This window comes from Astatotilapia calliptera, chromosome 7, assembly GCF_964374335.1.
Source record: "Astatotilapia calliptera chromosome 7, fAstCal68.1, whole genome shotgun sequence".
In the NCBI taxonomy this organism is placed as follows: domain Eukaryota; kingdom Metazoa; phylum Chordata; class Actinopteri; order Cichliformes; family Cichlidae; genus Astatotilapia; species Astatotilapia calliptera.
In genome coordinates, this window is record NC_137428.1 from 6,350,601 (window position 1) to 6,367,105 (window position 16,505).

The 16,505-nt window shown below is 40.0% G+C and overlaps 1 protein-coding gene across 5 annotated transcripts in view; it reads right to left on the reverse strand.

Annotated features, from left to right (window-relative positions):
• Nucleotides 1-16,505, reverse strand: part of kiaa1549la (KIAA1549-like a) — a 118,049-nt gene that overhangs the window by 62,652 nt on the left and 38,892 nt on the right. For 4 of the 5 annotated variants that reach the window (XM_026172778.2, XM_080304094.1, XM_026172777.2 and 1 more), the window contains exons 2-4: nt 6,287-7,006; nt 2,824-3,639; nt 2,087-2,202 (exon numbers count right to left, since the gene is read on the reverse strand). In XM_026172778.2, the coding sequence (XP_026028563.2) occupies nt 2,087-2,202; nt 2,824-3,639; nt 6,287-7,006 (1,652 nt within the window). The remainder of the gene's footprint in view (nt 1-2,086; nt 2,203-2,823; nt 3,640-6,286; nt 7,007-16,505) is intronic. The other variant, XM_080304093.1, reaches the window with a different exon arrangement.

Below are 16,505 nucleotides of genomic sequence, written 5' to 3' on the forward strand. Positions count from 1 at the left end.
AAAAAAGATGAAGACAGACAGACAGCAAGATGAAGGGAGGCAGGTGGACAGACAGAGCCGGGCAGGCCCAACAGGCGTACAAACAGACAAGTGAGACAGACAGGTTGGCAGAAAATCAATCGACTTAAACCCAGGGAACAATCAGATTGGAGGGAGACGGAGAAAGGGAGCAATATGAGAAATGTAAACACTGAGAAATATGCAAAGGAAACAAAAGTCAGAACAGAGACATGATACAGAAAAAAAACAGCAGAATGGGAAAATTATGTGAATGAAAAAAACGTAATAGCTCATTCTTAATTTGTTTTACATTGTAGCGCATGTGAGAGAGAGAGACAGTACAAGGGTGCGTAATAACCTCTGAGTAAACTGCCTCGATATTCAGCAGGTCATAACAATTCAGACTCAACCACAGTCTGCATTAGTCACCTCTCTAGCACCCTTCATGTGAATCCTTATGAAGTGAATGAGGAGGAGCATGTGATGAAAAGTATTGTAAACTGATGACACACTCACATATAGAATATCTGAGCACACATGAAGAGCAAAAATCATGGCAAAACAGAAACACAACAAAAAGATTTGACTGCAGCATTGCGGCGTGGTCCTTTTAAATATAATTTATAGATCTACAAAATTTCTTCTGCAGTATTAAATGCACTAGAAGATTACTAATGTGTATGCAAAAAACTTGTATTAGCCTTAATAGCCATTTTATTTGCTTCTGACATATGTCTTCTAGCCACTTATCCATTGCTGCTGTGGTCTGATCTTTCTGATCTAATTAGCAATAATTAATTATTGTGAATTGCTCGAAATACAAATTATTAGTTGAGCATACTAGTGTTAGCTGCTAGCTTAGCACCCTCTGATCACTACTGGCTCCAAAAAAAGATGTTTGATGCTTCAAAATGTCCAGAAAACAACGCTAGATATGTCCATCTTTTATGTACAGTCTTTGGTAGTTATGGGCTGGTCAGCTGTGTTAGTATGAGGGGGCGGAGCTCTGAGCACAGGTTCGTCATAGAGAGACATGATGTCATTGGAGCTTCCGTAGTTGGCCACACCACGACGATTCCCACAGTGAAACCCTTTACTTTGCTATCAGAGAACCAGGGATTACAGGAAGTAACCCAACATCATTGTTTTTATGATTTTTATTATGTTTTTGATCTTTACCAGTAATAATTTAACAAATGCCTTGCCATTATTGACCTTTTCTTTTGGACCCTTATTACACAAACAGATGTCTGTGGTTACAGTAATGGCAAAAAGAAAAAAAAAGCGCAGCCTCTTCGGTCACCTTGAATGAAGCTGAACTAAACTTCAAGGGAGTTTGAGCTTTTAGGAGGGGGCTGAAAGCACACAGTTGGTTCTTTTCAGAGTCCCTTTAGGAAACACCACGGCAGATCGTCCCCCTCCATCTCACCTTATCCTTCACTACATCCATTAATTTTGTCTGTGCTCTTTCTCTTCTCGTGTCTGGCAGGACACCCTTTCAACATCCTTTGCCCAGAATATCCACTTTCTCTCCTCTGCACACCTCCAAACGATCTCATCTCCAGTTTGAACTCCTGTCTTTTCGTTCATGCCACAGTCTCCGAAGCATACATCATAGCATGTATCACCAGCATCTTGTCAAGCTTCTCCTTCACTCTTCTGCTATCTTTATCACTGCTGACACTCATCTTCATCGACTCCGCCCTGCCTCCACTCTCTTCTTCACTTCATATATTCATTGTAACATCCATCTTCTTCTCATTCACACACATGTATTCTGTCTTGCTTCTAATGACTTTCACTCCTCTTCCTCTGCCACCTGATTCCTACTTTCACTGCAGATCATAATGTCATCTGCAAACATTATAGAGCTCTCTGTCCTCCTCTATCAACCTGTCCATTACCACTGCAGACAAGAGGGGGCTTGGAACAGATCCCTGATGTAATCCCACCCCACCTTGAACCAATTTCTCACTCCTTCCACATACCTCCCCACCGTGTTGCTACCCTCAGACATGTCATACATGAAAAACCAGTGAGCGGAGCTTATAGAAAAAGAAGAAGACGATGATGAAGAAACACTGACCTGTGCATAAACAGTGGAGTCATTCAGGGCTCTCTGCAAGGCATGACTCAGACCTTTGGAGAGGTGATGTTTCAGTATGAGGTCTAAGCGGTTCCTGCGCAGCTCAATAGATAACACTGTGAAGATGAAAAAATGTAATTAGTTCTCAATCACCGTGCACTATGTCTTCATATGTGCACATTTACATAATTTTTATGCTTTAATAAATCTATCAGCACTGCTTCTGCTGTAAACTTAAAGTATACTTACTTATATATCATGAACAAGCTCAAGTACTATTAAAAGCTTTAAAAAAAACCACAGCATCGCTGCTATGTGCAATCAAATGCTCACTAATGTGTGATGTGTGGCTTTTTATATTTGTTAATGGGGAAAGGCTGTACTTACTTTTATCCAAGTTTTAATTAATTTGTGCACCTCTACTGACATGTTGGCCACATAATAGGCACTTTCTGCCTGACTCTCAAATGCGGCATTTTGTGTGCATTCATTATTACTTCATTATTTTTTCTGGAAGATAAGATGGTAAAGTCTGCCTGTACTTAACACTGAGTGTACTTTATGTAATTTAAAGGACATGCAGTACCTAGATTATTTTTATGAGAGCTCTCTGATGTCCTAGCCATTCATCTTACTAGCTTTACTTATTCTTCCTCATCTTTCACACAGTTTCTATAAATGTTAAGAAATCCATCATTATCTCATTATCGCTTACCGGTGATGTTTTGGTTTCTTACCTGTTCTAACCCAAAACTTTTCAGTAATGTTGCATGGCAGAGGACTTTCCTCTGCACTGGTACTAGATGGAGGAGGAGATGGAGTAGTCTGGATGAACACAGTGGTAGCAGGCGCCTTTGTTGTTGTTGTGGTAGAAGTAGTAGTAGTGGGAGCTGTAGTAGTCGTGGTAGCCATGGTGGTAGTAGTAGTGGGCTCAGGGGTGGTAGTGGTAGTAGTTGTGGTGGTGGTGCTGGTGCTGGTGGTAGTAGTCGGGGGAAGAGTAGTAGTAGAAGCAGTAGTCGGGGCAGGTGTGGTTGTTGTAGTGGTTGCAGGTTGAGTTGTTGTGGTAAGTCTGATGCTTGTTGTTTGCTGCGTAGTGGTTGCAGCACTGGTATTTGGCGATAACGTTGCATTGTTCCCAGTGGTTGCTGCCTGATTCATCATATCATCGGTGGTCACAGTAAGAGTGGTCGTTAAGGGTGTTGTTGTAGTTACTGTTGTCAGCTGAAGACTGTCATTGGTCACAGTGTCCTGGCTTGTGATGTGTGTAGCCGTGCTGGATTCTGGTGGTGTTTGTGCTCTTGCAGTTGTGGGGAATGGTAAAGTTGAGCTGGTAGTGGGAGACAGAGGCATCTTTATGGTGGTGGTGGTTGTTGTGGTGGTCGGACGCCGTGAGGCGTTTCTGGTGCGCACAGGTGCAGTGGTGTTCCACTGGTGGGTGGAGAAAGGGCTGGTGACATTGGCAGGAAGTGTGACATCATGGTCACCCACTGTGGACAGGAGTGATTCGGGAACTGTAGGGAGATCCCAGGCCGGCAGGCTGCTCACTGAGTCCTCTGTAGGGCAGAAAACATGAAAATCAGTCATAATAAAGGATTTCCAGAGACTCTGAATATAAAAACTACTCAGCCTTTTTTCGGATTTAAATGGAGCACAGCATTAGTTCAGCTAGTTCATCTCAAACAGGGTATACAATTCAAGCTGCAACAATTGCTATAGATCTGCAAGCCACTTTGTGACCCACCACTTCAGCACTTCCTTTCACAGTATTTCTAACTTAAATGAATGCTGCGTCAGTGATGCCTGCTTTGTTCTGTTTGGGGGTCTTGCTTTTTCCCACCCCCACTACAGTTTTCCCATGTGTGCACAGCAAAGGATGGAGAGGTCCATAAACAATGCCAGTGTGCTGCATACAGAAGTATCGCTCATCTGTTGATTATAGTGGTCCTGAATGAACCATACATCTTATATTAGGTCAAACATGAACTGCAGAAAGATAAGACACTTGAAAGTATTGGTGCTATTTTTGGTATTTTATATCATCTGCTGACCTACATACAGCGTATGCAATATATAACATAAGAGACTACAGGCTGATAGCAAACACTAATGCAGCTACACTTGTCTTTGACCTGAATCTGTAATATTTGACTCTTAAAAAGTGTAAACACAGTTTTAACCTACTCATACCACACCTATATGCATATATGCAAAGACCCCTGAGCAACCAAGTTTAGAGCAATGTCTCTTAAATCCTCATTAAAGCACTGCCATAGGGGTATTTAAATCTAAATAAAGTGATGCAAAGGAACCAGTTGCCTGATAACAGCAAACCAGCAAGACTCAGTTTTCACTTTTGTCATGAATGAAAAAGATGAGGTTTTTGTCCAATTGAAAGCACTTAGATGGACTGCATGATAGTTTCAATTTTGAATGGGAAATAGAAATCCAATTATAAAATGTGAACCAGAGAGGCATTTAAATGAAAGGGGTTTGTTTAATCCATCTACATACTGATGCGAGACGCATATTGATGAGTGTAGAGGAAGCTAAAGTAAACAAGAGCCAGGCGATCAATGAACCTTTTCAGACCAAGCTGCGGATTCATTCTTATCAACACCTGACGACTTCAAATATTGTGCTTGTTATGTGACACAAAACTCTGAGCAACAGGATATTAGCTTTCTGCTCACTCGTTGATCAGAAGCTAAAATATATGTGAAGGATTTACCTTGCTGATGTCAGCGCTATAGATAATGATGGCATGACAGGAAGCAGGGGAGATACGAAGGTGATGAAATGGGACAGGACATGAAGGATGCTGACAAAATAGTGAGGGCGATGATGGGATGATGAAGATGATGCGCCTAAGTGGCTGTGATGATAGCAATGCTGAAAATTACAATTTGATGAAAGTAGTTAAGAATGACGATTCATAAAAGATGACATCAAAGCCGATTTCGCTGTGTGAAAGTGTGCTGTAGGCTTAAAAAAAACAAAAGCTGAGCAAAATTAGCTGACTGTTTGCTATTCACTTATTATTGCCACAATAGGCCTTTGTGCAATGACGTAAGCAGAGTTAATGCATGCCATTATTCAATTAGGGGGAGCAATTAAATTCCACAGTCCCTGCAATCAGGTGATCACATTAAAGCAGTCTCTTTATGATTACTTTTCACGGGATGCCAAATACAATACTACATTGTTGTGCATGATCGTTCAGTGGCACATAATCCTCAGAGGAGTCTTGCTATTCAGAAAGGTGAGAAACTGCTGAGACAATTTGCAAGTCACACACACAGCTCCACACACGTTTAGCTCCAGTAGCTAAATGTTGGTGGGTGGGTAACAGTGTGATCCTATTTTATGCTAGTTTAAAGTTTGGCCGGAGTCAGAGGGTCAAACAGCTTTGTTATGCTAGTATAAATAGCATGCTTCCTGCCTCTCTAAGCAGACTGTATAGACTGCATGGGTTGTTTCATTTCATTCTTTTAACTACACTGAAGTGATACCAGAATCCTGAGGGTCAGGCTATAGTATGAAACATCCACCCAAACTAGCATTTTTCATTATGTAGCATGAACCACAGCAGATGAATTATACTTTGTATACAGGACACCGTTGCATTGCATGTAACCCATGAACCAGTGTTTGGAGCAAAAACAGGCCCAGATTTCTTGTTAACAGCAGTGGATCTTAGATGAAAGCTAAGCTAGCAGGCTAATTAGCTATAACTAATTAGCCGCTTAATGCTAATTCAAAAATCTTAGAACCGATTAGTTTAATGAAAAAAAAACCTAAATGTATTTTAGCTTATATCATGATGTGTATGCAAATCAATGCTTACTGAAAAAAACATTTTTTTTATATTTAAACTAAAGTTATTTTTTAACTGTATGTATTATATTTGTAGGAGAAATGACGAAAGCGAAGATGAAGACAGTACACTTCATCTCAGTTATGTTTCCTCAAAATTGCATTGCTCCCTGTTGTACTCGAAGTCTAACCACTACTTACCAAGATAATTAGTGAAAAATACTCATGCTGATGAACACACAATTTCATCAACTCCTTACACTGTTTCTCTTGTTTTTCCTTTTTAGGAAAAAACTATTTTTTAGTCAGCAGTGTCTAGTTATGGTTGCTAACACGTAATCATTGTAAAAATGTGAAACATATTCAAATGGCAGAAATATTACATACCAATGGTGGGGCTACTGTTGCTGTTGGAGTAGTTAGTGTTGACAACAAGCACAGATATATTCTGTGATCCTGCTGTGTGACTGTCTTGTAGTGTACTAGCTGGAGAGGAGGAGGATGTGGAGGAAGAAGGCAAAGAGGATGCTTTTGTCGTAGAGGAGGAGGTGGCTTTGGCCGATGATGAAGAGGAGCTTTTGGTCCAAGCAGCTTTAGACAGCAGCCCTAAAGGTTTTCCAACCACTGGAGCCTGCAGCTCTGCTGTCTCTGCCAGCATGGTTAGGACAGATGAGAAAGCTGCCTGCTCTCTTCTTTCCTCTCCATCTGTCTGTAGCCTCCGCTGCCCCAGCCAGGGAGCTGTGTCCCCAGGCATGCTCGGCAGGTCTTCCCCTTCTGTGTCTACGGGCCTCCATTCTGCTCCGACTTCAGCCCAAGCACCAGTTCCTGTCATAATCCCAGTCTCGGTAAAGACTTTGCCACCTGCTTCAGCACGCACTCCTGCTTCTGTTTCTGTCCAAACTGCTGTTCTGGCTTCAGCAAACACTTTTGCCTCAGGCCAAGCTTCAGACCCAGCATCAGGACCAGTGTGAGGCCCATCCATTGTATCCTTGTTGTTAGCCCCAGCTTTGTCTCCAATCCCAGGGGTGGCCGAGAGGTTGGAAGTCACTGCGGGGTCCAGAAGCAAGTCAGCCTGCCTCATTGACTCATGATGACCTCCCTCAGCTGCTGGAAACAGAGTGATGGAGAAGGAAATGGGGAAAGAAAAAGAAAGAATAGAGTTTAATTAGGAGTTCTGGACAACGGCACAATAGTGAGCAGTCTTTGACTCATCAGTCCCACAAGCTAGACAATTACTTTTATGGTAACACGTTCCCGTCCATGCACAAACACACATTTGTGAGCACACACAGCTGGAATCCTCAGATCATTAGTCCTCATAATGCCATCACAACTTTCCAGATGCCAGGAGATTTTAACTGTTTTGCTCATCACTGGGGAAAAAATAAAAGTTCCTCCCTCACTCTCTGCAAAACACACACACACACACACACACACACACACACACACACACACACACACACACACACACACACACACACCTTCTCTTTTTTACCCCTCTGTCTCTCACACATTTATCCAAAGGGATTAAAACTGCAACTGTGGAAAATAGTAATAATGTCTAAAGTAGGTCACTTATGTTTTTAGAGGATAAAGCATAGGGAATTAATTTAGATGTTCCAGAGTGCATTAGGACACACACACGCACACACACACGCAAATCCTAATCAGCTGTGATTTCACAGATACTAATCTGATCTGTTAGGTTAGCTGTGCTACGCGTGGCGTTATTATTCCTAGAACATACACAAGCGCTCAGCTCACAAGTCAAATGATGAGAATGATCTGTTTTCCAGGCAACGTTTGGTGTGGCTTATTTTTAAGTAATCACAGTTTTGTGGCGTCATTTTTCATTTGGTAAACATCAGATGATACGTGGAAATGGAGCAACAAAGATAACATTCAGTCAAAGCATTTAGCTCCGGCCTTTATCTCCATTCTGTAAACTGTCTTCATCTTCTCAACAAAGCCTGAAGGTTTGGCAGAGAAAGGTGATCATCCTGCCTAATACATTCAGGCTCAAAGGCACCTTGCCTTAGTGGAAATGAACAAGGAAGAAATACAAGACTGACCGTCTGATTGGCTTGCTGGACGTCTCAGTGGGTGGTACGGTTTACTGCATTTGCTCATTTGTTGTGAAGTCAAAAGGTTTGGTTTTGGCCTCAATCCAGGTAGATGCTGCATGTTTTTGGAGGGTTTTTTTCTTTTTTCTTTTTTTTTTTGGTTTCCAGCCAAAAGATTATAAGAGAAGTAAATCTGGATAGATTTTTTTTCAGCACACACTCATTTTAGCCTGTGTGTTAAGTGTGCATGTGTGACGCACACTTCCCATGCTCCCCATGTCTCTAAGGAGGATTGGTTAATTAAAAGACAGTGATTCTGAGCAAGAGAAGCTTTATAGAACTAGCTCTGAGCTTAGCTGCTGTATATCCTCTGGACACCTGCTAGAAAGCCTTTCAACCACTGCACTATTAACTACCACCAATCTGTTCCTGTTCAAAAAGGATGTCATACTATAAATATCATTTAAAGTGGAAGTTAAGCTACTGCAATTTATATTGCAGCTGCTTTATGTTATAGCAAGCTAAGCTCCAATAGCAATCTTTGCTTTTAATTAAGTTTAGTTTCTAATGTCCTTTCTTGTTTCAGTTTATTTATTTATTTATTTTTAATATTTCATTTTAGCTTAGTCTTTTGTGGTAGCTTTATTGTTTTCAGTAAATGGGAGAATTTGAAAAATCCGTACAGGTATTACAATAAAAAAGGAAATTATTAAAAGCAGTGGTGTCTCAGTCTTGTAGACCTCCAAAGTCTGAATGAACATGTCCATCAAAAACTCATCAGGCAAGTTTTGATACAATTTCGATACAAACTAACAATTCAATTCAGTTTTATTTATTCAGCACCAAATCACGACAACAGTCGTCTCAAGGGGCTTTATATTATACAGTAGATCCTACAATAATAGATACAGAGAAAAATCCAACAATCATATGACCCCCTATGAGCAAGCACTTTGGCGATAGTGGGAAGGAAAAACTCCCTTTTAACAGGAAGAAACCTCCAGCAGAACCAGGCTCAGGGAGGGGCGGGGCCATCTGCTGTGACCGGTTGGGCTGAGAGAAGGAAGACAGGATAAAAGACATGCTGATACTTAAACAACGGATATTTCTGCTCTGATTTTTATTCTATTTTAATCTGTTTTATAGGTTTAAAAAATCGTTTGAGTTCCTTTAAATTTGTATTTTAACTAAAATGTTTTTTTTGTTTGTTTTTTTTACATCTAGCTTTAGCTATTAGTTTCGTTTTAGTTAACTATAATAACCTTGAGAGGAATGTGATTAGTAAATCTACCCTAAAAGTTGACATTTGGCACATAGTTCTTGATAATGTTTAAAAGTAAAAGTGGTACAGAGCATATTAATTTACTGTAATTTGTACAAACACAAGTACACAATACTTATTGAGGAGTGTTTTCTTTCCATAGTCAACTTTTTGTTTCTTTAAGTATCTAACAGGAATCTGTTTATTTGAATGGATGAATGAATGGTCATGGAATGAATGAATGATGGACGGTGTCGAGGATGGAAGGCCTTTACCATATGCATAACTGTTAGCAGTGATTTGAGTGTTTTCTCCGCCAACAGTTGGCCACCTGCTCAGGCTGAGAGCAACATATGCGACTCTACCATCAGACCTCTGACAAAACACTAGGATAGAAGAACCTCTACTGAGAACAAATATGGACAGGATGGATGGATAGATGGTAGGTGGATGGCGGAACAGAAAATATGGATTAAAGATGGATAAATGTAGATCTGTCCAGACATGATATGCTTTCTCTATTTGGAAAAGACACACTGAGCATGTCCATGTGAGAACATTCGGCTTTTAGCAGATTATGAGAATCATCACATGAAAACGATGCACAAAGCAGGCCGTTTAGGTCGTACTATGTATTGACGATAGCGAGTTTCCAGCTGGCATTGTTTCTGCTGATGTCCCACTGCATCTCTGCAGATGCCAACACAAACCTGTAAAACCTTGCCAGGTCACTGCAAGCTTTCTGACCACTTCGGCTTGCTATTTTCAGGTGCCTGTGATAATATCCGGGTATAATCTCTTTGGTCAGGGCTTTGCCTTCCTCACTCCTGTATTCCATGCTCAAAGCTTCCGGCCAACAAAAGTTGATCCATGCTGCCGCTCTGACTGAGCAGGACAGGTGGTTAGGAAGTGTGAGAACAGAACTGAGCCAATTGGTCGTCAACATGGAGAGAAAAACTGAGGAGGGGGAGTGTGGCAGCTCAGTCTGCCAACCAGCCAACTGGTGGCTGGTTTTCATTCAGGTAATTATCACACATGCTGGATTAAAAAAAATCTAAATGTCTTGATCTCCACCTCAGAGCTGCAGGCAAGATTTGTCTATGTGACTAAACTACATAGTACATCTGCAGTACCACCCTGCAGTACAGAAGAGTGTCACATTATGTGCACTAATGAAGACACTGCAGTTTCAACTCATTAGGCCAAATAAAATAGCATTGTTAGTAACAGGCAGAGCGTTTTTCACATACACAATGCAATCAGTGGATGCGCTCACAATGCCGGGACCTTCAGCAAAAGATGTCATCATGTCACGTTCAGCCTGGTGTTCTATAAAGACATTAAATTCATTTATCAACAACGATTGCACAAAAGCTGCTCAGGATGGTTACAAGTCTTATCTCAAAGTGAGGCACACTGAGCACTGCTGTGAGGGACAATTTTCCATTTCACTTTCACAAATTAAAATATTTACTTGAAACTTTGTTGTAATTATCAAAGTTTCCAAGGAATGAATCACTGGTGATCTAGTGTATATTTTAGTTGGTCTACCTGAGCTAATACTAATGTATTTAATGTAATTAAAAACTAGCTTGCAAATTGCATCTTTATCTCTTAAATTAGCAGTGGTGAAAGGCTAAATGTTAACATGTTACCATTTTTATTGCAAAATTTTAAGAATTGGTTGTCATGACCTTTACCCTTGCGGTTATAGCTTCTTCTTTTTTTGTTTAGTCTATTTTATTTTAATCTGGTATTCCCAGCATGTACAGTTGTGCATTTACATATCTAGCTAACACAGAGCAAAAACAGCATTTAAATGACCTGAATTTTTACTTTAAGTGTTTAGTGAACTCTATCATATAAATGCATTTAATGAAAATCATCCGTCTTTACCTTACTTACTGTTGTTCCAGACTGGGTAGTTACTGTAGGGTACATTATTTTAGCTCGTTCGCTGGAAATCAAGCTTGGACTGAATAATATGGTCTATTTATTTTGTTAACAGCTTATCCACTTATCCCAGCTGTCAAAGGGTAAGAGGCAGGGTACACACTGGACAGTTTGCCAGAGAATTACAGGTATATGCTGAATACGCAAAACAAATTTGCAACTGCCCTCAGAGCATGTGTATGTACAACTGATTCAGCTGAATTTAATCCAGATCATTGGCAGGGGTATTTTTACATTCATTTGTTGTCTAAAGCTTCAAAGCTCACCAGTTGGTGGTGATTTTTCAGTTAAGGTAATTTCTAAAATGTAAGACAAATAGAGGTCACACTCACAACCAACATGCTAAGGGGCCAAATTCACTAATATGTGTGCAAAAGTGTTTGTCATTTGCAAACAAAACGAGTGTGCATGTTGTTCTTAAAGTTTTGTTTAGGATAATGAAACAGATTTATTCTGGACTGCCTTCTGCGGTCCTTCATTCTGCTGGAGGTTTCTTCCTGCTAAAAGGAAATTCTTCCTTCTCACTGTCACAATGTGCTTGTTCATAGGGGGTTATTTGATTGTTGAACACTCTAGGATCTTTACCTTACAGTAAAAAGTGCCTTGAGGCAACTTTTTTTTCCTCGTTTGGCACTATATGAATTAATATTTGTACAATGCATGTGTGTTTACATTTTGATCATTTGCACATACACAAACCGTTGGGAGTTGCACATTTCTGTGCAGAGTAAGAACAACTTCATGGGACAAAATTGAATTTTTTTGTGGACTGGTGTTTAAAGCATTTGCATGGTTTAAGCACCTATCTACATATTTGTCTCTACACAGTGCTGTGAATGAGGTCCAAGGTCTCTGTGTAAAGCGAGACTGTGAGGATCATGGAAATTTTTTTTCTCAATGCTATTGTTTTTCCTTTTAAAAAATAAAGTGTTTGACTTGCTACCAGGACTCCCACTCTAACCACAAAGCACTCATGTACTCGATGTGGTACGAGACTCAGTGGGCGTAATGGTAGTCTCAAGCCAATAAATTCTATCCAACACAGTGAGGCCGTCCAACAGGATGGACATGTAACCATTTCCTGGGACTATTCAGGACATCCATCTGTCTGTGTGGAGGCAAGAACAGAAAGCAGTTTGGATAGATTGTTGGAAAAAAAAATAGATATTTAGAAAAAATTAAATCAGTCAGTGATAATAAAAAGAGGCGTACTAATCAAATCGTACTCAAAAGGTGGCTTTTATGTTAATATTTGAGTTGCTGTCTTTAGTTTAATTCTTTAGTGATGTCTGCCAGCATATTAGTATGACCAGGACTGTTGCTTTGACAGGATCTGACAGCACTGAAGCAACCCAGACACTCCATCTGTTTGTGTGAGAAACAGCCCAAAATTTCCACAAGGATGCAAAAAATGCTCATGTGATATAATGCAATTATTTAGGTTCTTGAGCGTTTAAAACAATCTGTCTTTCATAATGTGTATGTGCAAAACAAAAGTAATGCAGCAGCAGTTCTGAGAAGTTTATTATTCTCTGAAGGGGAGAAAGCAGCATTTGGAAAGTGTGCCGTGTTCTCAGTAATACTGCTAAGAGCTGCCAAAGTGTAAGAAAACTGCCTGACAACAACAACTACCCATTGTGTGAGCTGAGTGCAGCACAATATCACACCGACTAAAGAGTGTGATAACAGGGAAGTAGGCCTACTTTTCTCAGGATTTATAGTTAAATTAATGTAAATATGTACTGTTTGTGTTTTTTTCCTCATTTACACCTTTAAGCCAAACCAAATTGTGGAAACCTCCAGAATACAGCTGATCATTAAACATTTGATTTGATGTGGCGATCCTATGCAAGGAACCATTTAAGGCATCCAAGTTCGCAGACAATTTTCTGCACATCTGCAACCTACTTTGCAACCCAGCATCACGTCAGCTCCAGTTAGCATCGGATCTGTTGCCACTGCCTCACTGCTCTTTCCAACTCTGGTTGTCTATTTCTGGCTGAACTGAAACAGCAGTTACATGCACACACAGTACAGTGATGGATTTAATGCACACAATAAAAAATTGTGGCTAATGGTGAAGCTTTTTGGTTTCTGAAAGTTGCATCACTAAACAGTTAGAAGAGGACACGCATATCCACACGCATATCCACACACACACACACACACACACACACACACACACACACACACACACACACACACACACACACACACACAATGCAGCTTATCAGTGAGTATTAATGCAACGGCTGCTATTTCAGCTGTTGTCAATATCTGAATGGGTTACATTTATTCAGTTCTATTTTCATGGGGGAATGGACTTGCTACACATATATAGTTGCACTGTAGTAGTGGCATCCATGTCCATGTGATCAATTCTAAAAATCAGGAGATTTGTGCACACAAGACAAATAAGAGGAAACTGTGCCTGTAGCTTAGACATTTTTCCCTTTTATATTTGTTTCATAAATATTCTAAATTCATACATTATTAGTGCTGCCTACTATCCTTGCCCAAACAGTAGTATGGGCTATAACATAAATATCTCTATGTTTTTATGAAAAGCTGTAAGCAGTAAATATGCTGAAACCCTCTACATATAATACAATTCTTGTTTTCCTCAACTTATCACTTGCTTTCTGCTTGCAACTTGTGTAACGCCATGAGCTAGCTGCTTTGGACTCGCCAAGGCTGCAAGCCTGCCATTGGAGAATATGAGATTAAGTTTAAATTGATGTTTGATCACTGCTGAAATATCCTACACTAATAAACTTCACACAGAAAGTGAAAAATAGCACTATCGAAACTATCGAAAAACACAAGCACCGGCTCATTTAATCCCACAGCACTCCAGACATATTTTACAGTCCTTGTGCCAGCATTCATTAATCTTTTCCCAGTAAGATTGCACTTCATTTCCAAATGAGGGCCAAGAGCTGTCAATCAGCAACACGAGGAATAAAATCTCAGAGAGATGCTCAAAGCCTGAACAATAATTCCACTTGTTTTTCTATTGCTTTTTATTTTTTGTAGCATTACTCATGATTACGATTATTTTATGTCCTCGGCATCCTCTCCACCAGTAAACTCTAAATGAAAATGCAAACCTTATATAACGTATATTACATATGGATTGGAACTACACGCTCTAATTCCTACACCCCCCTGTGTTCAGCTCCATGCAGTCTCACTTACAGCTAGTTTAAATTAGGAGATCCAGCCTATTTCAGTTTCATTCAGATGTTTGTTTGGTCTCACTTCATTTTTTCTTTCTTGCTCTTTGCTGTTATACGAATAAAAATAACATGACTTCTGAAGTGGCATGCAAAAAGACTACGTGCAAACATAATTGTGTTTATAAATGCAATATATCTGTAAATATGGGGCCCAAGTTTGGTTAGTTAGCCAGCAGCAGAGCAGAATCAGGGTATGAAAGCTTTATAGCCCACTTCCACTCAAGGCTATCTGCTCTGGAACATCACTTAATGTTGTGGACCCTCCATGTGAACATCAAACGGACTGAAAATGAGTAGGGACAGGGTTTAGGGGCCAGACTGGAACTGGCCAATATTCCACTTCAAAAGCCAAGAAAGTGTGATCACTTGGATTGTAGCTACAGACACTGACAGTCGGAGAGGTGCTTGGTTATTGGGGCATATTAATATGTGAAAAAGTAGAAAAACAACAACATAAAGTTTGGAGCCAAAGTGGAAATCAGTACATGCAAATAGACAGGGCTCCAGTATTTGTTGTTGGGGTTTTTTTTCCAAATAATCATCTTATTATTATTATTATTATTATTATTATTATTATTATTATTATTATTATTATTATTATAAACTTTATAAAGCACACTTAAAAACCAAGGGTATGCCAAGGTGCTTAACAAGTAAAATAGAGTATAGGAGGAGGATAATAGAAATAGGACCAAAGCAAGTACTAAATATGCAAGCAGATAACTGTCACTAATACATAGGAAAGCAACAGGTACAGAGCAAACAAGAATTTAAATGAGCATAAAAGTGCATGATATAAAATCATAAAAGAAATATTAACTAGAGGGAAAGGCAAGATTGAATAAGTGGGTTTTTAATCGTGATTTGAACAGTGCAATGGAATCAGATGCGCGGAGGTCGAGAGGAAGGGTGTTCCACAGTACCGGGGCAGCCAGAGCAAACGCACGGTCACCCCGAGACTTCAGTCGAGATCTGGGTTGGGTCAGAAGTAGTTGAGTGGCAGATCTGAGTGTTCTAGCAGGAGTATGTGGTTTGAGAAGTTCACTAAGATAACTTGGCGCTAATTTATTAATAGTTTTGAAAGTAAGAAGTAATATTTTAAATTGAATACGGTACTTTATGGGCAGCCAATGCAGGCTAGCTAGGACAGGGGTAATATGGCAAAATTTCCTGGTACCAGTTAAAAGGCGGGCTGCTGCATTTTGGACTGTTTGCAGTCTAAGAAGAAGAGAAGAGGGAAGACCATAGTACAAGGAGTTACAATAATCATTATCATTATTAGGCCTACTTCCATAATTGTTTATATATATATACTTATATTTGCTGTGTGTGTGTGTGTGTGTGTGTGTGTGTGTGTGTGTGTGTGTGTGTGTGTGTGTGTGTAGTCTTATGATGAAAGAGCACAGAAAGTCACAAAATGTCAAGCTGAAATGTCATTTCCTCACAGCTGTTAAAGTCAAACATTTTGGGTGTTTGGGTCAGTTCAGACCGGTCAATACAAAAGAATTACCCTGTCAAGTTTCTCTGTGTCAGATGGTTTGAACTGAGAGGTAAAATGAAAGAAAAACGAAGGAATAACTTTTGTCACCTCTGCTTTCAGAACGATTTTTGAATCGTCCGTGTTCAGTTTCTGTATGAGAACACATTCAGCCTAACATGGCTTTGATAACCTGATATCCTCTAAATCAAAGACAAAGAGAAAACAACATGGAAGAAAAATTTTTTATGTTAATCTGCAGAGATTCCATCTTATACATTCACGCATTAAAAGAAACTTACTAGACTTCCTTTTGCTACAAGACGTCAACCTTGCACTTCAAAACAGCGCAACAAAGTGATACCAAAGTCAGTCGTTAGATGAAAAGAAGCAAAGCAGGAGCCCAAACCTATTTGAGGTAACAGTAAATCAACAGCCTCGTTCAGCTTGACAACAAGCTTGGGCTTCCTCTGCTGCTGGGTCTCCACAGCAACCACAGGGATGCTGTCACCGGGGTAACCATTAGAACGGATAAAGAAAGACACAGAGCGTTCTGGTTATTTGTGACGTCTGAGACGTCTGTTGTGTATCACCTTGAACGGCGGCTGTAACA